At 37.6% G+C, this 23,977-nt stretch overlaps 2 protein-coding genes across 10 annotated transcripts in view; one reads left to right on the forward strand and one right to left on the reverse strand.

Annotated features, from left to right (window-relative positions):
- Positions 1 to 23,977, reverse strand: part of LOC116541002 (stabilizer of axonemal microtubules 1-like) — a 72,380-nt gene that overhangs the window by 35,255 nt on the left and 13,148 nt on the right. The window lies entirely within an intron of this gene.
- LOC116541001 (stabilizer of axonemal microtubules 2-like) lies at positions 17,044 to 21,844 on the forward strand. The gene is made up of 2 exons (XM_032264827.1): positions 17,044 to 17,702; positions 19,113 to 21,844. Exons 1-2 carry the CDS (start codon positions 17,531 to 17,533, stop codon positions 20,009 to 20,011), a joined length of 1,071 nt encoding a protein of 356 aa, XP_032120718.1. The 5' UTR covers positions 17,044 to 17,530; the 3' UTR covers positions 20,012 to 21,844.

The following is a 23,977-nucleotide window of genomic DNA, read 5'->3' on the forward strand; positions in this document are numbered from 1 at the left end:
GAAAGCGCAGAGGGTGAGTGGACTCCGCGTTTTTATTGCCCACAGACTAGGAAACTCCCGGGTGAAGGACGTCCACGGTCGCCAGCGCGGCTGTGCCAGCCGGCACTGCTGCTTTGCCCCGTGCGGCTGCTTTGTCGGCGCCCCAGAGCCGCGTTTCTCCGTACAAAATACACCAGTCCGGGTGCCCTTTTGGCTGGCGACTGGAGCCACGGGAAGTCGCCCATTCGCCGGTTCAAAAAGGGGACTGAGCAGAGAACCAGGACAGTAGATTCCAGGGCAAAAAAAAAAAAAAAAAAAAGCGCCGCAAACCTCAGTGCCACTGTTTAAGCCAGCGCAGTGAGCGGCCGCAGGGGGAAACAGACAGACCCCGGCGCCGCTTCAACAGGCAACTGGAACACCAACTTAAAAAAGGCTCTGAGGCAGAGAGCCAGGCGATCAGGCTCGGCTGGCCCCACCCCCACAAAAGAACAGCAACCAGAAACTCTGGATTGAGAGTTTCACAGCAAGCGCAGCTGAACCCGGGACGGTCCAGCTCTGTGGGGGAGGGGCGTCCGCCATTACCGAGGCAGCCCGCCGTTGCCAAGGCAACCCGCCACAGCAAAGAGACTCCGCCTCAACAGAGGTGGGCCACCATCGCCAAAGCAGTTCTAACTACACCCATATAAACAGGACTGCAGGGAAGTTCACTTGGCAGTGGGGCAGAGCCCACAGCAGCTCAGCAAAGCTGCTATAGGCCAACAGTGACTAGGCTGCCTCCTTGCTGGGCTGGGCAGGTCTGAAGGAAAACAAAAAAAAAAAAAAAAAAACAGGTGGCAGCATAACGGAAACTCATAAAGCCCTAAATCCCTGGGACAGAGCACCTGGGAACAAAAAGCAGTTTATGAGTTCTGCTGCAGCAGACCTAAAAGTACCTACCCAGCAGCTCTGAATGAACAACAACAGAGCTCACAGCTCACCATTTGAGCTCCTATAAAGAAGAGACCGTCTCCTCAAGCAGCTCCCTGACCCCTATATATCCAAAAAGACACCTCATAAAAGAGAGATCAGATTGACACTAGGCGGGTATCCTTCTGGGACAAAGACAGCAGAAGAAGAAAACTGGTAACAACCCTTGCTGTTCAGCAGCTGCTGCAGGTGAACCCCAGGCAAGCAGGGCCTGGAGTGGACCTCAGCAGTCCTACAGCAGAGGGGCCAGGCTGTCAGAAGGAAAACCAAGAAACAGAAATAACCTCATCATCAACAAACAGAACGTCAATCTGAAAGATTTGAGACCCAATCTGAAAGCCAGCAACTACAAAGTCGACAGGTGGATAAATCCTTAAAGATGGGAAGAAACCAGCGCAAAAAGGATGAAAACACCCAAAACCGGAACACCTCTCCTCCTAAAAGGGATCACAACTCCTCACCAGCAAGGGAACAAGGCTGGAGGGAGAACGAGTGTGATGAAATGACAGAATCAGACTTCAGAAGGTGGGTAGTAAGAAACCTCTGTGAACTTAAAGAACATGTTCTAACCAAATGCAAAGAAACTAAGAACCTTGAAAAAAGATTTGACGAAATGCTAACGAGAATGGACAAAATAGAAAAGAATATGAGTGAATTGATGGAGCTGAAAAACGCAACTTCGTGAAGCATGCACAAGTATCAACAGCCAAATTGACCAAGCAGAAGAAAGGATATCAGAGGTCGAAGATCAACTCAATGAAATAAAACGGGAAGGCAAGACTGGAGAAAAAAGGGTAAAAAGGAATGAACAAAGTCTCCAAGAAATGTGGGACTATGTGAAAAGACCTAATCTACGTTTGATAGGCGTACCTGAATGCGACGAACAGAATGAATCCAAACTGGAAAATACTCTTCAGGATATTATCCAGGAAAACGTCCCCAACCTAGCAAGGCAGGCAAACATTCAAGTCCAGGAAATACAGAGAACACCACAAAGATATTCGTCAAGAAGAGCAACCCCAAGGCACATAATCGTCAGATTCACCAGGGTCAAAATGAAGGAGAAAATACTAAGGGCAGCCAGAGAGAAAGGTCGGTTTACCCATAAAGGAAAGCCCATCAGACTCACAGCAGATCTCTCAGCAGAAACCCTACAAGCCAGAAGAGAGTGGGGGCCAATATTCAACATCCTTAAAGAAAAGAACTTTCAACCCAGAATCTCCTATCCAGCCAAACTAAGCTTCATAAGTGAAGGAAAAATAAAATCCTTTGGGAACATGCAAGTACTCAGAGATTTCATCACCACCAGGCCAGCTCTACAAGAGCTCCTGAAAGAGGCTCTACACATAGAAAGGAACAACAAGTACCAGCTCAACTAAAGGACAAAACACCTAGCTAGCACCAAAATGGCAGTATCAAATTCACACATAACAATATTAACCCTAAATGTAAATGGACTAAATGCCCCAATCAAAAGACACAGACTGGCAAATTGGATAAAAAGACAAAACCCATCGGTGTGCTGTATCCAGGAAACCCATCTCACATGCAAGGATACACAAAGGCTCAAAATAAAGGGATGGAGGAAGATTTACCAAGCAAATGGAGAGCAAAAAAAAGCAGGAGTTGCAATTCTCATCTCTGATAAATTAGACTTTAAAGCAACAAAGATCATAAGAGACAAAGAGGGACATTACATAATGGTAAAAGGATCAATGCAACAAGAAGAGCTAACGATCCTAAATATATACGCACCCAATACAGGAGCACCCAGATACATAAGGCAAGTTCTTAATGACTTACAAAGAGACTTAGACCCCCACACAATAATAGTGGGAGACTTTAACACCCCATTGTCAACATTAGACAGATCAACCAGACAGAAAATTAACAAGGATATCCAGGACTTGAACTCAGACCTGGACCAAGCAAACCTAATAGACATTTACAGAACTCTCCACCCCAAAGCCACAGAATATACATTCTTCTCAGCACCACATCACACCTACTCTAAAACTGACCACATAATTGGGAGTAAATCACTCCTCAGCAAATGCAAAAGAACGGAAATCATAACAGTCTCTCAGACCACAGTGCAATCAAGTTAGAACTCAGAATTCAAAAACTAACTCAGAACCGCACAGCTTCATGGAAACTGAACAACTTGCTCTTGAATGTTGACTGGATAAACAATGAAATGAAGGCAGAAATAAAGATGTTCTTCGAAACCAACGAGAATGAAGACACAACATACCAGAATCTCTGGGACACATTTAAAGCAGTCTCTAGAGGAAAATATATAGCAATAAGTGCCCACATGAGAAGCAAGGAGAGATCAAAAATTGACACCCTATCGTCAAAACTGAAAGAGCTAGAGGAGCAAGATCAAAAAAACTCAAAGTCTAGCAGAAGACAAGAAATAGCTAAGATCAGAGCAGAACTGAAGGAGATAGAGACACAAAAAACCCTTCAAAAAATCAATAAATCCAGGAGCTGGTTTTTTGAAAAGATCAACAAAATAGACAGACCACTAGCCAGATTAATAAAAAAGAAAAGAGAGAATAACCAAATTGATGCAATAAAAAACAATAAAGGGGATATCACCACAGATTCCACAGAAATTCAAACCATCATCAGAGATTATTACAAACAACTCTATGCTCATAAACTAGTAAACCTGGAAGAAATGGATAAATTCCTGGACACTTGCCTCCTGACAAGCCTAAACCAGGAAGAAGCCGAAACCCTGAACAGACCCATAACAAGGTCTGAAGTTGAGGCAGCAATTAAGAGCTTACCACCCAAAAAAAGCCCAGGTCCAGATGGGTTCACTGCTGAATTCTACCAGACATACAAAGAGGAGCTGGTACCATTTCTTCTGAAACTATTCCAAACAATACAAAAAGAGGGAATTCTTCCCAAATCATTTTATGACACCAACATCATCCTCATTCCAAAACCCGGCAGAGACTCAACAAGAAAAGAAAACTTCAGGCCAATATCCATGATGAACGTAGATGCAAAAATCTTCAATAAAATACTGACAAGCTGATTGCAACAGCACATCAAAAAGCTTATCCACCATGATCAAGTAGGCTTCATCCCGGGGATGCAAGGCTGGTTCAACATACCCAAGTCTATAAACGTAATTCACCACATAAACAGAACCAAAGACAAAAACCACATGATTATCTCAATTGATGCAGAGAAGGCGTTTGACAAAATTCAACAGCCCTTTATGCTAAAAACACTCAATAAGCTAGGTATCGATGGAACGTATCTCAAAATAATAAAAGCTATTTATGACAAACCAACAGCCAATATCATACTGAATGGGCAAAACCTGGAAGCATTCCCCTTGAAATGTGGCACCAGACAAGGATGCCCTCTCTCACCATTGCTATTCAATATAGTATTAGAAGTTCTAGTCAGAGCAATCAGGCAAGAAAAAGAAATAAAGGGCATTCAAATAGGAAAGGAGGAAGTCAAATTGTCTCTATTTGCAGACGACATGATTGTATATCTAGAAGACCCCATCGTCTCAGCCCCAAACCTCCTGAAACTGATAAGCAAGTTCAGCAAAGTCTCAGGATACAAAATCAATGTGCAAAAATCACATGCATTCCTATACACCAATAACAGACTTAAAGAGAGCCAAATCAAGAACAAACTTCCATTCACAATTGCCACAAAGAGAATAAAATACCTAGGAATACAACTAACAAGGAATGTAAAGGACCTCTTCAAGGAGAACTACAAGCCACTGCTCAACAAAATAAGAGAGGATACAAACAGATGGAGAAACATTCTATGTTCACGGTTAGGAAGAATCAATATTGTGAAAATGGCCATACTGCCCAAAGTAATTTACAGATTCAATGCTATCCCCATCAAGCTACCAATGACCTTCTTCGCAGAACTGGAAAAAAACACCTTAAACTTCATATGGAACCAAAAGAGAGCCTGCATAGCCAAGTCAATTCTAAGCAAAAAGAACAGAGCGGGGGGGCATCACACTACCAGACTTCAAACTATACTACAAGGCTACAGTAATCAAAACAGCATGGTACTGGTACCAAAACAGAGATATAGACCAATGGAACAGAACAGAGGCCTCAGAGGCAACACAACATATCTACAACCATCTGATCTTTGACAAACCAGACAAAAACAAGCAATGGGGAAAGGATTCCCTGTTCAATAAACGGTGTTGGGAAAGCTGGCTAGCCATGTGCAGAAAGCAGAAACTGGACCCCTTCCTGACACCTTACACTAAAATTAACTCCAGATGGATTAAAGACTTAAATATAAGACCTAACACCATAAAAACCCTAGAAGAAAATCTAGGCAAAACCATTCAGGACGTAGGTGTAGGCAAGGACTTCATGACCAAAACACCAAAAGCATTGACAACAAAAGCCAAAATAGACAAATGGGACCTAATCAAACTCCACAGCTTCTGCACAGCAAAAGAAACAATCATTAGAGTGAATCGGCAACCAACAGATTGGGAAAAATTTTTTGCAGTTTACCCATCTGACAAAGGGCTGATATCCAGAATTTACAAAGAACTAAAACAGATTTACAAGAAAAAAACTAACAAGCCCATTCAAAAGTGGGCAAAGGATATGAACAGGCACTTTACAAAAGAAGACATACGTGAGGCCAACAAACATATGAAAAAATGCTCATCATCACTGGTCATCAGAGAAATGCAAATCAAAACTACATTGAGATACCATCTCACGCCAGTTAGAATGGCGATCGTTAAAAAATCTGGAGACAACAGATGCTGGAGAGGATGTGGAGAAATAGGAACACTTTTACACTGTTGGTGGGAGTGTAAATTAGTTCAACCATTGTGGAAGACAGTGTGGCGATTCCTCAGGGACATAGAAATAGAAATTCCATTTGACCCAGCAATCCCATTACTGGGTATATATCCAAAGGATTACAAATCGTTCTACTATAAGGACACGTGCATACGAATGTTCATTGCAGCACTGTTTACAACAGCAAAGACCTGGAACCAACCCAAATGCCCATCGACGATAGACTGGATAGGGAAAATGTGGCACATATACACCATGGAATATTATGCAGCCATCAAAAACGATGAGTTTGGGTCCTTTGTAGGGACATGGATGAACCTGGAAACCATCATTCTCAGCAAACTGACAGAAGAGCAGAAGATCAAACACCACATGTTCTCACTCATAGGCGGGTGTTGAACAATGAGAACACATGGACACGGGGAGGGGAGCACTACACACTGGGGTCAGTTGGGGGGAAATAGGGGAGGGACAGTGGGGGGTGGGGAGCTGGGGAGAGATAGCAAGGGGAGAAATGCCAGATGTAGGTGATGGGGAGGAAGGCAGCAAATCACACTGCCACGTGTGTTCCTATGCAACAATTGTGCATGTTCTTCACATGTACCCCAAAACCTAAAATGCAATAAAATAAATGGGGGGAAAGAAAAAACAAAACAAAACACTTATATGAGTGATACCATCAATACTCAAAGTAATGATTCATATTTTATTTAGGTAATAGCTAAATGCATACTTTTTTCTTTAAGTTTCATGCCTACCCATTCAATCGGTAAGTAAAGTGCAAGGATATCAATATACTTTCATCTATAAGCCTACCCATTAGGGAGGTCAAGAGCAGTGTTCTGTTTTTTAAATCTTTTGAGCACATAACATGCAAAGAATAAATTGGGAATACTATGTGAATGGTGAAGAAGTATATTATAATTAAATGTAGCATATAGTAATTATTGATATATAGAATTGATATATATAAGAGAAAATGTACTGTGTAAAATTTGACATAAAAGATAGCTGATGAAAATGACTATATTTGGCCTTTTACACAACCATAGTAAGATTTTCTGTTTTTCTACAAGATCCATAAGAAACATAGTAGTAATACTGACGTCCCCTGATGCTGGGAACACGTATACATCACACACACACACACACACACACACACACACACACACACACACACTCTTATACCAACACTACTAGGTTTCCATGACCTGGGTTTCCTGTCGATTCCCATACTTCCATTCCTATAGTTATAGTTCAAGGGTAAGGAATTTTGAGTTCCTCTGGCATTCTCACTCCTGAACTTTCTTAGGCAGCAAAGGTGACATTTTGTATTTCAGGTTTTCAGGCATGAGACAACAAAAATATTAGGGGTCACGGCTGTACTTCCACAGTCTATATGATTGTACTGCAGGTTTTGTAGATAACCTGTTTAAGAACAATTCTGCAGCTGAAGAGAAGTCACAATGAGAAGATACTCTCACTGTCCTTTTAGAGTTAGACAGGAGGCAAGAAAGAAATGAGATATGAGAAAAAAAGATCCTGCAAAATAGTAAACAGGACAACGTTTAGATTCTGGAGGTGTGGCTTTATGAAACTGGTGACTCCTCAACAAAAGTGTTTTTCCCGCAGCAGCCTCAACTTAGAAATTTATATATATTAAAATGTAGACCATAAAATAGGTCAGTATTTGATTTTATAAACATGTTTTGGGATTACCCTGCTCTGTACTAGCCATTGTAAGGAATACAGAGATCTGGATTGTAGCATGGTTATTGGCATTTAGAAACTTTACAATTGATAGCCAAGGAGGTAAAAGATCTGTACATTAAAAACTATGAAACACTGATGAAAGACATTGAAGAAGATATAAGTAAATGGAAATATATCCTGTGCTCATGGATTGGAAGAATTGATATTGTTGAAATATTCATACCATCAAAAGCAATCAATAGAATTAATGAAATCTCTATCAAAATTCCAACAGCATTTTTCACAGAAATACAAAAAATAATTCTAAAATCCATGTGGAGTCCCAAAAGACTCCACATGACAGCCAAAGCAATCTTGAGAAAGAAGGGCAAGTTTCAGGCATCACACATTGTGATTTCAAATTAAATTACAAAATTATAGTATTCAAAATAATACAGTACCAGCATAGGAATAGACATGTAGATCAATGAACCAGAACAGAAAACCCAGAATAAACCCAAACATATTATAGCCAACCAATTTTTGAGAAGGGTGCCAAGAATACACAATGGAGAAAGAATAGTCTTTTCAGTAAGTGGTGTTGGCTTGCACACACATAGCGCACAGACCCTATAAAGCAACTACACAATCAAGACTACAAAACAACTAGCTAACAACACTGTGTATAACAGGAACAAAACCCCATGTATCAATATTAAACTTGAATGTAAATGGCCTAAATGTTCTCCTTAAAAGACACAGAGTGGCAAATTGGGTTAAAAAAAAAAAAAACACACCTATTGTTTTGCTACCTTTGAGAGACCCATCTCACATGCAGTTATACCCATAGGTTCAAAATAGAAGATGGAGAAAGATCTACTACACAAATGGAAAACAAAAAAAGCAGGAGTTGCTATTTTCGTATCAGATAAAATACATAAAACACATAAACATAAAATTGACTTTAAACCAACAACAACCAAAAAGAGACAAAGAAGGGCATTAATTATAATAAAGAGTACAATTCAATGAGAACATATAGCTATCCTAAATGTGTTATATATGTACTCAGATTTATGAAACAAATGTTTCTAGACCTAAGAAAAGACTTTGACAATCACACAAAAATAGTGGGAGACTTCAACACACCACTGACAGCATTAGACAGATAATCGAAACAGAAAGCTAACAAATTCTGGACTTAAATTCAATGCTTGACCAATCGGACTTAATACATCTGCAGAAAACTGCACCTAACAACCACAGAATATACATTCTTCTCATCTGCATGTGGAACATACCCTAAGTTTGTCCACATTCTCAGTCATAAAGCAAGTCTCAATAAATTCAAAACACTGAAATAATACAAAGCATTTTCTCAGACCACAGAATAAAAATAGAAATCAGTACCAAGAGGAACTCTCAAAACCACACAAATACATGGAAACTAAACAACTTGCCCCTGACTGACTTTTGGGTAAATAACAAAATTAAGGCATAAATTTAAAAAGTATTTGAAATAAATGAAAATAGAGAGACAACATACCAAAACTCCCGGGATGTGGCAAAAGCAGGGTTAAAAGGAGAGTTTATAGAGCTAAATGCCTACATCAAAAAGATAGAAATATCTCAAATTCTAACAACCTAACCTTGCAACCAATAGTGTGAGCAAAATATCCAAATCTAGCAGAAGAAATGATTAAAATCAAGCAGAACTGAATGAAATCGAGATTTCAAAGGATCAATGAAGCAAAAAGTTCATTTTTTGAAAAGATACACAAGGCAGATAGACCACTAGCTAGATTAACAAAAAAAGGACATCCACATAAGCACAATAAAAAATGACAAAAGTGACATCACAGCAGATCCCGCAGAAATACAAAAGCTCCTCAGAGAATATTATGAACATCTCTATGTACACAAACTAGGAAGTCTAGAAGAAATGAATAGATTCCTGGAAACACAAATTCCCAAGACTGAACCAGGAAGAAACAGAAATCCTGAACAGATCAATAACAGGTAAGGAAATGTAATCAGTAGTAAGAACCCTGGGCCAAATGGGTTCAGTTCACAGCTGAATTCTACCAGACTAGAACAGCTGGCACCAATCCTACTGAAAGTATCCCAAAAAATTGTGGAAGAGGGACGCCTCCCTGACTCATTCTATGAAAGTAGTATGATCCTGATACCAAAATCTGACAAAAACCCAAAAAAGAGAATTATAGACCATTGTCCATGAACACAGATGTAAAATCCTCAAAAAATACTAGCACACAAATCCAACAGCACATCAAACAGTTAATTCACCACGGTCAAGTGGGTTTTATTCCTGGGATGCAGGGAAGGTCCAACTTATGCAAATCAATGTACATGATTCACCACATAAACAGAATTAAAAACAAAAATCATGATAATCTCAGTAATTGCAGAAAAAGCATTTGACAATTTCAGCATCCCTTCATGATAAAAAAACTCTCAACAAACTAGGCATTGAAGGAACATACCTCAAAATAATAATAGCCATCTATGACAAACCAACAGCCAACATCATACTGAATGAACAAAAAACTAGAAGCATTCCCTTTGAGAACTGGAACAAGACAAGGATGCCCACTATTATCACTCATATTCAACATAGTACTGGAAGTGCTAGCCAGAGCAATCAGGCAAGAGACAGAAAAGGCATCCAAATAGGAAAAGAGGAAATCAAATTATCTCTCTTTGATGACAATATAATTTATACATGGGAAACCCTAAAGATTCTGCCAAAAGACTCCTAAACCTAATAAACGACTTAAGCCAAGTCTCAGGATACACAAAAATCAGTAGCATTTCTATACACCAGTAATGTACAAGCTGAGAACACAATCCCATTTACAATAACCACACACACACTCACAGTACCTGGGCATCCATCTAACCAAGGAGGTCAAAGATCTCTACAAGGAGAAAGAAATCATAGGCTACACAAATGGAAAAGCATTCTACAATCATGGATTGGAAGATTCAATATCATTAAAATGTCATACAACCCAAAGCAATCTACCAAATTACCAATATAATTTTTTGCAGAATTGGAGAAAAACTATTCTAAAATTTATATGGAACCCAAAAAGAGCCTGAATACCCAAGACAATCCTAAACAAAAAGAATAAAGCCAGAGGTAATACATCTCCATCTCCTAACTTCAAACTATACTACAAAGCTACAGTAACCAAAACAGCATGGTACTCATACAAAAACAGACACATAGACCAATGCAACAGAATGGAAACCCCTGAAATTAAGCCAGACACCTACAACCACCTGATTGTCAACAAATTGGTAAAAATAAACAATGAAGAAAGGACTCCCTATTCCATAAATGATGCTAGAGAAACTGCCTAACCATATGCAGAAGGATGAAACTGCACTCCTACGTCTCATTATATGCAAAAATTGACTCAAGATGATTAAAGGCTTAAATGTAAGACCTTAAACTATAAAAATCCTAGTAAATACTCTTCTAGACATGACTTAGGCAAAGAATTTATACCTTAAGTGCTCAAAAGCAAATGCAATAAAAATTGACAAATGAAGAGAACTTCTGCACAGGAAGAGAAACTATCAACAGAGTAACAAGAAACATACTAGGAGAAAATATTCACAAACTATGCATCCAACAAGGAATTAATATCCAGAATCTATAAGGAAGTTAAATCAACAAGAAAAATAATATTAAAAGGTAGGCAAAGGACAGGAAAAGACACTTTTCAAAAGAAAACATATAAGTGGCCAACAAACCCATGAAAAAATTCTCAACATCACTAATAATCAGACAGATGTAAATGAAAACCACAATGAGATACCATTTCATACCAGTCAGAATGGCGATTATTTAAAAAGTCAAAAAAAAAACAAAAAACGTAGATGCTGGTGAGGTTGCAGAGAAAAGGGAACACTTACATACTGTCGGTGGGAATGCAAATTAGTCCAGTCTTTGTGGAAAGCAGTTTGGAGATTACTCAAAGAGCTAAAAGTAGAATTACTATTCAGCTAAGCAATCCCGTTACTGGGTACATATCCAAAGGATAATAAATCATTCTCTCTGCACTTGTACATTCATTGTAGCACTTTTCACAATAGCAAAGACATGGAATTAACCCAGGTGCCTATCAATGGTGGATCAGATAAAGAAAATGGAGAATATATACACGAATACTATGCAACCATAAAAAATTAAATCATGTTATTTGCAGCAACAAAGATACAACTGGAGGTCATTATTCTAAGTCATTTAACATAGAAACAGAAAGCCAAATACTGCATGTTCACATTTATAAGTGGGAATTAAACATTAGGCATACATGGACACAAAGACAGAAACAATAAACACTGGAGATTCCAAAAGGAGAGAGGGACAGCAGGGCACAATGGCTGAACAACTACCTGTTGGGTACCGTGTTCACTAATTGGATGATGGAATCATTAGAAGCCTAAACAGCATCATGTAATATACCCAAGTAACACACCTTCACACATAATTCCTCAATCTGAAATTAAAATAAATCAAACAAATGGTACTGGGAAAACTGAATATCCACATGTGAAAGAATGAAATTGGAGCCTTTTCTTATTCCATACACAAAATAAATTTAAAGTGAACTGAAGACTTAAACACAACACCTGAAACCATAAAACTCCTAGAAGAAAACATGCGGAATTTCCTTGACTTTGGCCTTGCCAATGGTTTTTTGGATATGACTACCAAAACATAGGAAAGAAAAGCAAAAATAGAGAAATAAATTACGCCAAACTAAAAAGTGCCTGTACAGCAAGGAAAGTATCAAGAAAAGAAAAATGCAACCTATGAATTGGTAGAAAATAATGAGCAAACCATGTATCACATAAGGGGTTAATATTAAAAAAATAAAGAGTTTACACAACTTAATAGCGAAAAAAAGTGGATTTAAAAAATGACAAAAGTACCTGAATAGACATTTTTCCAAAGAAGACTTACAAATGGCCAATAGATATATATAGAAAGAGGGGGGATATTCTAAACACTGGTATGAAATGAGAAAAAAAATTGATAGAACCAGAAAAATAAAAGTTATTCAGTAGACATGAGGACTAGGTTTCAGGGATGAGAGATTCGGGTGTAATTCTATAAAGGAAGATTGAGATGAGTCTGGGAAGAACCTTGATTGCCAGGCTGAGGGGCTTGGCGTAAGTATAGATTTTTAAAAATCTTCTTTTAAGGGCATCAGACTGTTGTAGAAGCAAAAAACTAAAATTTTGGAGAGAGAGGAGCACTTCCTCAGTGAGTTGATATGGCCAACCATTTAATTCTCTGGGAACACTTATAAAGTCTAGGTCTATACTGAAGATTGAGTTTGGCATAAGCAGATAAGCTCTAGTAGGGGAAAGAGAAAGTGGTGGAACACTGAATACAGGCTGATAGGACTAAGTGAAATCTAGAAGAGCCCTAGATGTATGGTTGGTTTTCAATGTGAGACATTCACTGAGTGTTTCTAGGTGAGAGGATATGGTGTATTGGGAGACTGGGACAGAAAAATTCCCCAGGAATATCCCTCGGTGTTATTTGGGGGTAAATGCTTAGGAGACAGAGTTCCACTGGAACGAAGGCCCTAATACACACCTCAAGTCTTGTTCTTGAGACATTTGAAACTAGAGTAGGACTATGTCTAACTAAAAGTGCCATTTAACACTGATCTAGCTCAGATTTTGGTAAGAATGAGGTGATCTGCCTTGTATTCTAACATAGTAAAGAGCAAATTGTCTCCTGTTGAAAATAATATTGATTTTAGTTTTTATGATTCTCTTTTACACAACATCCAACATATAGTAAAATGTTATGAGGTCTATGAAGAATCAGGAAATATTTGAAGATATAATGGTGAAGACCTTTCCAAAACTGATGAAAGAATCAGCCCACAGATTCAAGAAGCTCAGCGATCTCCAAAAGAAACACATAGGAAACCACCCCAGACAACTATTGTCAAACTTCTGAAAACCAAGTAAAGATAAAGTCTTAAAAGTACCAAGTGAAAAAGTAAACATTATCTACAAAAAGAAAAAAAATCATATCTGACTTTTAAACAGAACGATACCTGACTTTTCACAGAAACTATGGAAGTTAAATGACAATGAAATGACATTTTTAAAGTTGTAAAGATGTGAGAAACATCAAGAATTTTAAAGCCAGCACATCTGAGAATTGTGTATCTAGTAAAAATACCCTTTAGAAATTAAAGCAAAGTAAAAATGTTTTCAGACAAAAAAAAAAAAAAAAAGCTGAGATCCATACTACAAAAAGTATTAAAGGAAATTCTTCAGTTGAAAGGAAACTTATTCCAGATAGAAGCATGAAATGCAGGAAGGAATGAAGCACACAGAAAGGGTAAATATAAAAGAATATTGACAACTTAAAGTCACAATTACCATATTATGTTTTTACATAAATAGAATTAAATTGTTTAAAGGTTCTTCCATTGTTGTAGAAGCGGTAAAAATATCCATTTAAGTTTGAGCCAGAAAAATCTCATAATAAGTCAAAAATTCATTTTTATTTTTAAAATATAGAAGGTTAAAATTCTAATAGAGAAAGTGCAATAATAAAAATGCCATTAATACAAAAGGTGGCAGGAAATAAGAGGTATGGGAACAAAGAAGGGACATATCGAAAGCAAATAGCAATACAGTCAACTTAAGCTCAGCTAAATCATTACATTAAATGTAAATGAAGAAAATATTATGATTAAAACTCAGATTTATTTTTCACACAAAAAGGTAAGATTTGTAAAAAAAAAAAAAAAAAAAAAAAAATGCCAATAATTTACAACTTACATAAAATGAATAAATTTTTTGAAAAATACAATTTACCAAATGTAACTCAAGAAGAAATAAAAAGTCAGAATAGTCCTGTATGTGTAAAGGAAATTGAATTTGTAGAATTGAAGGTCTAATTTTAAACCTCACCATAGAAAAATCCAGAATTTTCAGCTTCTGTGTAGGATACAGAGGCCAGAAAAATTATGTTCCCAACATAATAAAAGCCAGATAATCTACAAAATCATAAATGTTTACAGATCCTTTAGAAAGTGGATAATCTACAAAATCGTAAATGTTTATGAATCCTTCAGAAAGCTGAGATCACAGGTAAACCAATTAGCCTGAAATTTAAGGAAAAACAACTTGTACCCAGTTGAGACAGGAGGCAAGCACTGTTTCACCCAAAGCAGGGCATGGAATGAAGACTAGTTGTTACACAAGTGGATAAAATAATTCATTTACATCTGTGAGAGTACAGAAGCTCCTAGAACTTCAGACACTAAAGGACGTGTTCAAAACCACTTATAGACTCTTCCCTGTGGATGTTCACTGTGTGATCATCAGAAAGATTGGGAGAAAGGCTGGAAACCACAGAAGATTGCTTTGGTGGTGCAGGCATGGAGAGAAGAATGGTTGTTGAAAAAAATAACCAGGAAGCTCCATTTGAATGCCTCTAACCTACAGAACAAAAGCATTAATTCACTGCAGGAGAGGCATCACTGTGACACCCTGAATGAATAGGTGAAGATGTGTTCCAACTTGAGGAAAGGTAAAGGAAAAGTAACAACAAGAAGCAAACTAAAACCAAACCTTGAACATGAAGAAAGAACAGGAAACTGTCTTGGGACCAACAACTAGAGACCTACTACATCAAGTGAACATGCAGGTGCACTAAGAGAGCCCTGCTCCTGAGACCCTGGGGCATAGGGCCTGCCTAAGACTGGAAGCTGGACCAGGACAACAGAGAAACCACCAGACACCCACCTTCCATTTCCCAAATACAAGATCCTCAATGTGTATGCCCCTGTCACTTGAGCTTCAAATACACAAAGCAAAAACTTATAGTACAAACATCAGCAATGTAAAAATATGCATTTGTAGTTGGAAACTTTAACACTCCCTTTAAGTAATCTATAGAACATAGACAGGAAATGAGTAATGATATAAAAACCTGACCAACACTATCAACAATCTTGTCCAAATTGACATTTGTAAAGTCCTTCTGTCAACAATAACAGAATACACATTCTTTTCAAGTACACATGAAATGTTTATCCAGACAAGCTATATTCAGTCATAAAACAAACCTTAACAAATATAAAGAATTGAAATCATGTAATGCATGTTTTTGATCATAACAGAATTAAACATCAATAATAGAAAAAAAATTTGGAAAAAAATCCCAAATATTTGGAAGCTAAATGACAAATTTCTAAATTTCTAATGGTGTTAAGCAGAAGCAACAAAAGAAATTAGAAAATATTTTGAATTCAATGAAAATGAAAAGAGTATATCAAAATCTGAAAGATGCATCTAAAGCAATGCTTTGAGGAAGATTTGTAGCATTTAAGGTTCATATTAGAAAAGAAAGCCTTAATAGCCTAAACCTTCATCATATGAAACTAGAAAAATAAGAGCAAATTAAATCCAAAGCAAAGTTGAAGGAAATAAATGAGGATAAGAGCAGCAATCAATAAATTTGAAAACAGAAAAACCATAGAGAAAAAATAAATGGAACAAAAAATTGGTTCTGTTAAAAGGTAAAATTAATAAACCAAAAGAGAGAAGACACTAATTACAAATATCAAGAATGAAAGAAAATAGCACTACAGACCTTATAGACCTTTATTCTACATTGTGGCTTTTTCTTTTTTTTTCTTGCTTATTTTTGACAATTCTATCAGGTTGCCATTCATTTCATGTTTGCTTCAAGAAGGAAGAAATTAATATTTAGAAGGTAATACTGACAGTATTTGAAAACCACTTGAAAAGGAGAAAAGGAAATGAGGGAGAGAAAGTCAATTAGACGGAACCTTACCCTGAGATGCCAAATTCATAACAGAAACTTTGTTGATATGTTATTTTCTGGGGAATGTGAGCCTGAGTGAGATAATAAATTCAACAAGGGGAATACTAAATTTCATTTATCTGAGGGACATTCAAATAAGGATGTCTAGTAGGCAGATAAATATGTGAGTTTGGTGTTTGAAGGGAGGTCTGAAGTAGAGATTCAAGTTTGGGAGTCATCAGCTTACAGGCAGTATTAAAACCATGGGAGTAGACAGATGGTATGCAGATTGAAAAAGATGAGGCCCAGGATGATGTCCCCTGACCTTGTAAAAGTAGTTTTCAATTCCTTGGTACCACAAGACGCCACAGGGTGCAGTCCCAGGTACCAGGAAAAAGAACTAGCATAAGCAACTGAAGACTTTTGTCCTAAAAGAAGAACCTAGAACAGCTCACTATATTAAAATGAGGTTGGGCCTGGCACCTGGTGATGGAGTGAGACTCTGTCTCAAAAAAAAAAAAAAAGGTTGGAGTTGTATATACAAATAGTGGGCAAATGCACGCAGGCACTTCTTGGACTTAAAGCTGTTCAGAAGAGAATAAACTTTCTAACTAGATTTTAGGGGCTAGACATAAAAAGTGAGCTGAGGAAATATCTAACAAGGGCTGCCACATAACCAGACTGTATTGTTAGACGTGGACAGCATTATGTTTGTTTTCTTGTTCGTTTTTCCCCGAAGTATTACAAAACACTAAAAGCAGGTGATAAATATTATGTTTTAAAGGTATTGCTAGAATGTTATTAAATATTCCAGAATGGGTAATACATATTCCAGGCATATGAACATAGGCATATTTATAGGGAGAAAATCAATTTTCTGTTGTTATCTAGAACTTATGTTCATACTATTGTATGGTATCACATTCATTTCTCCGTGTCCAAATTCTTGCTTCCATTATGAAAGTCAGAGCTGGTTTGGTGAGGGAGAAATAGTCTCTTCTGTTTACTCTCTTATAATGAAAATCTTTTTCTCTTATTTGGCAGCAAGAATTCTACCTATATGATTGTGTGGAACTATAAACCTTCAATAACATCTGTGATACCTTTTAGTTAATGAAAAATAGTGTTATACTTTTATACTTTAGTTTGCAAAGAAGAGAGATTCCCTCATGGTACCTCAAGAAAAAAAGACTCTGGTAAAGCTTCATGTGAACTGAAAATGGAAAGCTACCAGGTGCCCAAGGATCTTGAAGGAAAAGCTTTTCCTTCATCTCTGCGATGGGCTACATTATTTCTCTCACAGCATCTTTACTTCCCTTCTTGCATCTGCTCTGATCACCACTTTACTAACTGGCCGCCTCTGCCTATATATCATTTCTGTTTCTTTACAGGTCTGTATTGAACATAACTTCAGCTTTCCATAGCTCTTCAGCTCTACCTCCTGGCATCCTTTCCAATTTTCCCATTTCTATCTCACTCATTATTTGCAATTTTAGGTTTACAAGAATAAGAATGCTAGATCTAGCTCATCTGTTCTGTCAGTTTGTCTTATAGGTTTCTGCTAGCCTAAAGGTTGCCTATTCTTGAGTCGGGTACACTCATCCAAACACTACTAACTTAATCATGTAGTTCAAAACTTGGCCATTTTGGCAGAAATGGATAAGCAATTTTTCTATTTGAAAAAGCTATCTGCATAAGTTTTCAAGGTTTGACCTTTCCTGTAAACACTGTAAAAATGTTTACATCCTGTAAACTTTCGTCCAGATTTTAGTGCATTATCTTGTATGATAAATTTCTCTCTTTTATAATTTTTTTGTATTTAGAAATACATATTTTGGGATGAAGTCAATTCTGTGGTATTTCCTAGCTTAGTAGCTTCCCATCTACAAATAGAAAACACAAATAATCCTTAGTTGAAATATAAACATTTCAGTTTTGGTGAAGTATACCATTACCAACTTGTAATGGTATTACAAGTCATCACTCTGTATACACCAGAGTGACCCCAAATGCTCCATAATCTAGGTAAACTGCCAGGAAGTAGGCAAAAGGTTATTTAACTTCCAAACCCCAGGTCTTTGCTCTGATGGTCACTTCAAAATTCTACAATTCCAAACACCTTTGAAGGCATTCAGTTAAGGTCTCTGGCCTCTAGATGGCCCTCTATCTTTTGGGAATGCCTTAAGGTCCAGTTCATGAGGGAAAGTTAAAGCCAGTGATCTTTATGGGATAGCACAATTTACCCTGTATCTTTGCTCAAGGAGTTCCACAGGCTTCCTAAAGCATACTAGAATTAAAATTTTCTCTCTTTTGATGAGTCTCTCCAAAGCAAGGAGTAATACCTGTTTTACTTTTGCCCACATGTGACGGCACTTGATTTTATTCAACCCCTGGATTTCAGACATACCTTAGCATTTTGTGAGTTGTAGTTAAAATCTCAGCCACTCTAGGAATACAACCATAATCTCCTAAACTCTGTCCTCACCTACAACACAGTCCTTTTGGCTTTCAAGAACTATCTGCAATCAGGCTCAGATGTGCCATTCCTTTCTTATGTAAACAGATGAATCCGAAAGTGGAAAGTTATGTGTATTAAAGCGAGGAGAAGGATAGAGAAAGGTGGAAATGAAGAAAAAGAACAAATCTGAAAGGAATCAGAGAAACTTTATGCTGGTACTATTGTTTAGATTTCTAAAGGAAATGGAAAGATGTTTGGCAATGAGAGACGCCAATGTGATTTTTAGAAGATAGTTGTTTTCTTCAGCATTTAAAATTGTTTTTGCTTTGTTTCAATTTTCAAGATGATTATAGAGCTTGGGACATTCATAAAAGTAAACTTTATAAGCCAGAACAAACTTACCACCCCCCTACTGCGAAATTTGGAAATTCAACGATATTTCAGGATGATTTTGTTCCTCAGGAGATAAAGCCTAGGCAAAGCTTTAAACCTTCCTCTGTGGCCAAACGTTCTACAGCCCCTTTTAATGGTATTACAAGTCATCGCCTTGATTATATACCTCATCAGCTTGAACTCAAGTTTGAAAGGCCAAAAGAAGTTTACAGACCAACTGATCAACGCTTTGAGGATCTCACAACTCACCAGTGTGACTTTCAGGGCCTTGTTGGTGAAACTGCAAAAATCTGCAGACCTGTACACACCAGAGTGATGCAAAATGCTCAGTTTGAAGGAAGCACTGAATTCCGTGAAAGTTTTCAACCATGGGAAATCCCACCGCCTGAGGTCAAGAAAGTACCAGAGTATATGCCTCCTACAGGTAGCATGCTGTTAAACAGCACAAGCCATCTTGACTATGTTCCGTATCTGACCAACTGTGTTGTTCCCATCAGGCCAGTTTCTCATAGAAGTAGTAACTATTTTCCCTTCCAAGGAAAAAGCACCATGAAGGAAGATTTTCCAGCATGGGAAAGTTGTCGTCAAGGACTTATTAGGAAGCAGCAGCAGCAGATTCCCAACCCATCTGGAAAATTTGATAGTTTGAGCACTTTCAGATCTCACTATGTGCCACATGAATTGATTCCAACAGAGAGTTGCAAACCTTTAAATATCGCTTTTAAGAGTTCTGTTCCATTTGATGATGTAACTATGTACTCTGTAGAGTACACACCGAAAAAACAGGAAATTTGCCCAGCTAGCTATGCCTCTCGTCCAGGTTATATTTTTGAAAACACAAATTCCTAAGGTCATAAATTCTTCTGCAAGATTACTCCAGCAGTAAAGGTCTTCTAATAACCAAATTGTGCTTAAAAGGAAGCTACTAGCAAGTTGTTGGTTTTCCAAGAGAAAACTCAATTTTACAGTGAAAAAAATTAATGATATAATAAATCATTTTTTAGATTTTTAAACAAGAAAATGAGAAAATGTATTCTAAGAAATCAGAATCTTAAAACTATTTTGTATTGATATTTTAACCAAGATTGTTCTTTAATATGCATTTCGGAAGGTTGAATAATATGCATTCCCTATGAACTATTTTAATACTCAACATACTGCTTGGTAGCTTGTCCCCAGTCTATTAGTATTTGTAATTCTGTTATAATTATGGCAATGTATGTCATTTATCAGGCACACCAGGATTATTTAGAACATTGAAAATGATACATCGATCCCTCTTCCACGGCAATAGGAGTCATTTACTCAGACTTCAGGGTATCTACATAGCATACACTGAGTCAAGTTTTGGTTGCTGTATGTAGACTGCTGTACTGCTCTTCACCATGTTCAAGTTAGCAAGAGACATTGTTGGTGTGACAAGGAAAGGCTCTGTGTGCTGGGAATCAAAGGACTTGAGTTCAAGTTCTAACTAATTATTATTATTTTTAGAGACAGGGTCTCACTGTCAGCCATGCTGGAGTCCAGGGGCGTGATCGTGGCTTAACCTCCTGAGCTCAAGTGATCCTCCTGCCTCAGCCTCCCAAATAGCTGGGACTACAAGAGTATGCCACCACACCTGGCTTTCTTTCTTTCTTTTTTTTTTTTTTTTTTAATATGCTTCCTAGAAACAGGTTATTGCTATATTGGCTAGCCTGGTCTTAAATCCTGCCTTGGTTTTCCAAAACACTGGGATTAAAGGCATGAGCCACTATACCCAGCCCAAGTTCAAGTTCTAATAATACAGATTTCTATTTGACTCATATCTCTGAGTCTCAGTGTCTTTGTAAAATATCTGTTCTTGAAAAGTTTGAGTGCCAGACTATATGGTACATTTTAATCCTTAAAGTAAAAGTATAAATGTAGAGGATTGTTTGAAAAAAATCAATCTATTTTTACACTTATTTTCTCCTTTTCAAATTGGGATAATTACTCAATTCTCATTTTCTCCCCTATAGCAAGGATTGTAAAATAACCTAATTTGCTTTGAGCTTATGAGTAGTATGTACTTTTGAGAGGAGTCTTGTCCTTTAAAACTTTATGAGCATCCAAGAAATTCTTAACAGAGAATGGAAAGCTTGCAATGGGGTAAACAGAGTGGTTTAAATAACAGTATTTGGAGAAAGGAAAAAGTATTTGCTAGGGTAGTTTTAGGAAGACTGACAGCTCTGAAGAAATCTTTAGGGTACACTTAGGTGATTTTGCACCTAACTGCCATGCCAAGTCACTGTTCAGAGGCAGAACTAGCCCCAGCAGGGGCATAATCATCTCGTTCACCTCTTCCAGTGTAAAGATAAGTGCTAAGGAACGGAATGATACCAGTGTAGTAGAAACACTCTCTTGCATTCATAAATGCTAAAAATGTCCTAATGAATTAAATTCTTATTGGGTGGTTGCTTTAAAAAAAATTAAATAATTGCATTATGGGAGAGTATGATTTATTTTAGCATAAAGCGAATTTTAGTCTTTTATGGCTTCAGAATTATTTCAAAATATACTTTATTGAAAATCATCAATATTTGGTTATTTTGTCTGAAAGTAATTTGTTCTTATTTACATTTATTAGTAAAAGTATGGTGTGTTAAACTTTATATTTCTATGTAACATTAATAAAATCAATAAAAGGAAGGGATTTTCAAGAAATAATTTTTGCACCTAATTTTTTTTAAAGAGCATTTTAATAAAGTCCTGTCTAGGTTAACCTATACATAAGTAGATGTTCTTACTTTTTAAATAGCAAATAATAATGTATCATCATCAGAATTAAAAATAAGGGAATACTACGGCACTCTGTCATCCTGGCCCATATTCCAATGCTGGATATTCAAATCCCTCTGCAATTTGATGGGGGTAGTCTCCTCCCTGGACAAAGGTCACCCTTAATAAAACATCTACCAGAGTTTCCACAAGCAATTTGCCATGGGATAAGGATTGAAGATGAATAATGGTGTCTCTCCATAATCTAACACTTAGTATAACAAGTGTGAAAACAGATTGAAACAATATACTGTAAGACATTTAGCCTGGGAGTTCAGGAAAGTCTTCCTTACAGAGAGGATAGACAACTGAGCTGAATCTTGGAAGATTGACAGGAAACTGCCAGACAAATGGGAAGGTGGGAACAGCATAAAAATAGGTACAGAAGGAATGTGTATCTCTGTGAAAGTTAAAGGGCTTCCAAGCTAAGGTGGTGGAAAGCTAGCAATCTGATTCATTCTCCTCTTAGGCCTCCTTGAAATACTATGCAAGAACACACACAAAAAACATTTTAACAGGGCTGGAAAATAGTAATATTACAAAGCATCCTGCCAGATTCTAGAAGGAATTTCCACTATGCCAAACTTGGATAAATCTAATAAAGAAAGAAGGAAAATTTAGAGAGAAAAGTCAGATTTCCACCCCAGCCCCATCCCATTTCCACCCTATCTCTCTGGAAACCCTTGTTGTATAAAATAAGACCACAGACTGAAATGGAGGGGAGGCCTCTGAAGGTTCAACAGAGATGAGGAAAGCAAACCTTGCAATTATCAGTTAGTAACTTCAAAAATGCTGTTTAAAAACATGTTGATGACATGTTTTTGAAAGGGTTGTGGTGTCCAACAAAACATCAGGACTCTTTCATTTTGTTAAGGCTTTAGCTTTTTTCCTCTGCCATGCAATGCTCTTTTGATGAAAGCGCAGATTTTTACCTTGTATCACAGACACAGAACTTTTATCAATACTGTCCCTCCCAAGCATAAACACAGCATACAACTCGATAGATGCTCTCTAAGGTGGCCAGGGTATTTCACCATCCCATCCCATCCAATATGCATATTAAGCCTTTTTTTTTCTTTTTTTGAGACAGAATCTCACTGTATCACCCAGGCTGGAATGCAGTGATGCAGTCTCAGCTCATGGCAACCTCCACCTCTTGGGTTCAAGAGAGCCTTCTGCCTAACCCCCCCCACCCACCAAGTAGTTGGGACTACAGGTACTTGCCACCATGCCCGGCTAATTTGTGTACTTTTAGTAGAGACAGGGTTTTGCCATGTTGGCCAGGCTGGTCTCAGACTCTTGGTCTCAAGCAATCCACCTGCCTCAGCCTCCCAGAGTGCTGGTATTATAGGCACAAGCCACCGTGGCTGGCCAAGACTTTGTTAATTGTAGCCATTAGGTAACTATAATGACCAACCAGGAAATATGGCTGGGAGGAGCTTACAGACAGTAAGCAATAGGAAAACCAAATCAAACCACAAAAACATAGATAAAAGTTCTAAACAGATGCTTCACCAAAAAAGATACACAGATAGTGTATTAATTGGTTAAGATTGCTATGAAAAGTACAAAACAGGGAAGCTGAAACAATAGAAATGTATTATCTTTCAGCTGCAGAGACCACAGATCCCAAGATCAAGGTGTTGGCAGGTTGGATTCTTCTGAGGCTGTGTGGGAAAACTGGTTCCATTTTTTTGTCCTAGCTTCTGGTGGATTGCTGGTGATCTCTGGCATTGTTTGGCTCGTAAAGCTCTGCCTTTATCTTTACATGGCATCCTCCCTGTGGGCATGCATCTGTCTTCAAATTTCCCCTTTTTATAAGGACATCAGTCATACTGTATTAAGTCCCATCCTGATAACTTCACTTAATTTCATCTTTTGCAATGACCCTATTTTCCAATAAGATTATATTCATAGGTAGTGAGGGTTAGAACTTCATTTTTGGAGGCACAATTCAACCCAGAAAAGATGGCAAAGAAGCACATAAAAAGATGCTTAAAATCAACAGTCATTATGGAA

The sequence above is a fragment of the Sapajus apella genome, unplaced genomic scaffold, assembly GCF_009761245.1.
Source record: "Sapajus apella isolate SASKATOON/1434 unplaced genomic scaffold, GSC_monkey_1.0 scaffold147, whole genome shotgun sequence".
NCBI lineage: Eukaryota > Metazoa > Chordata > Mammalia > Primates > Cebidae > Sapajus > Sapajus apella.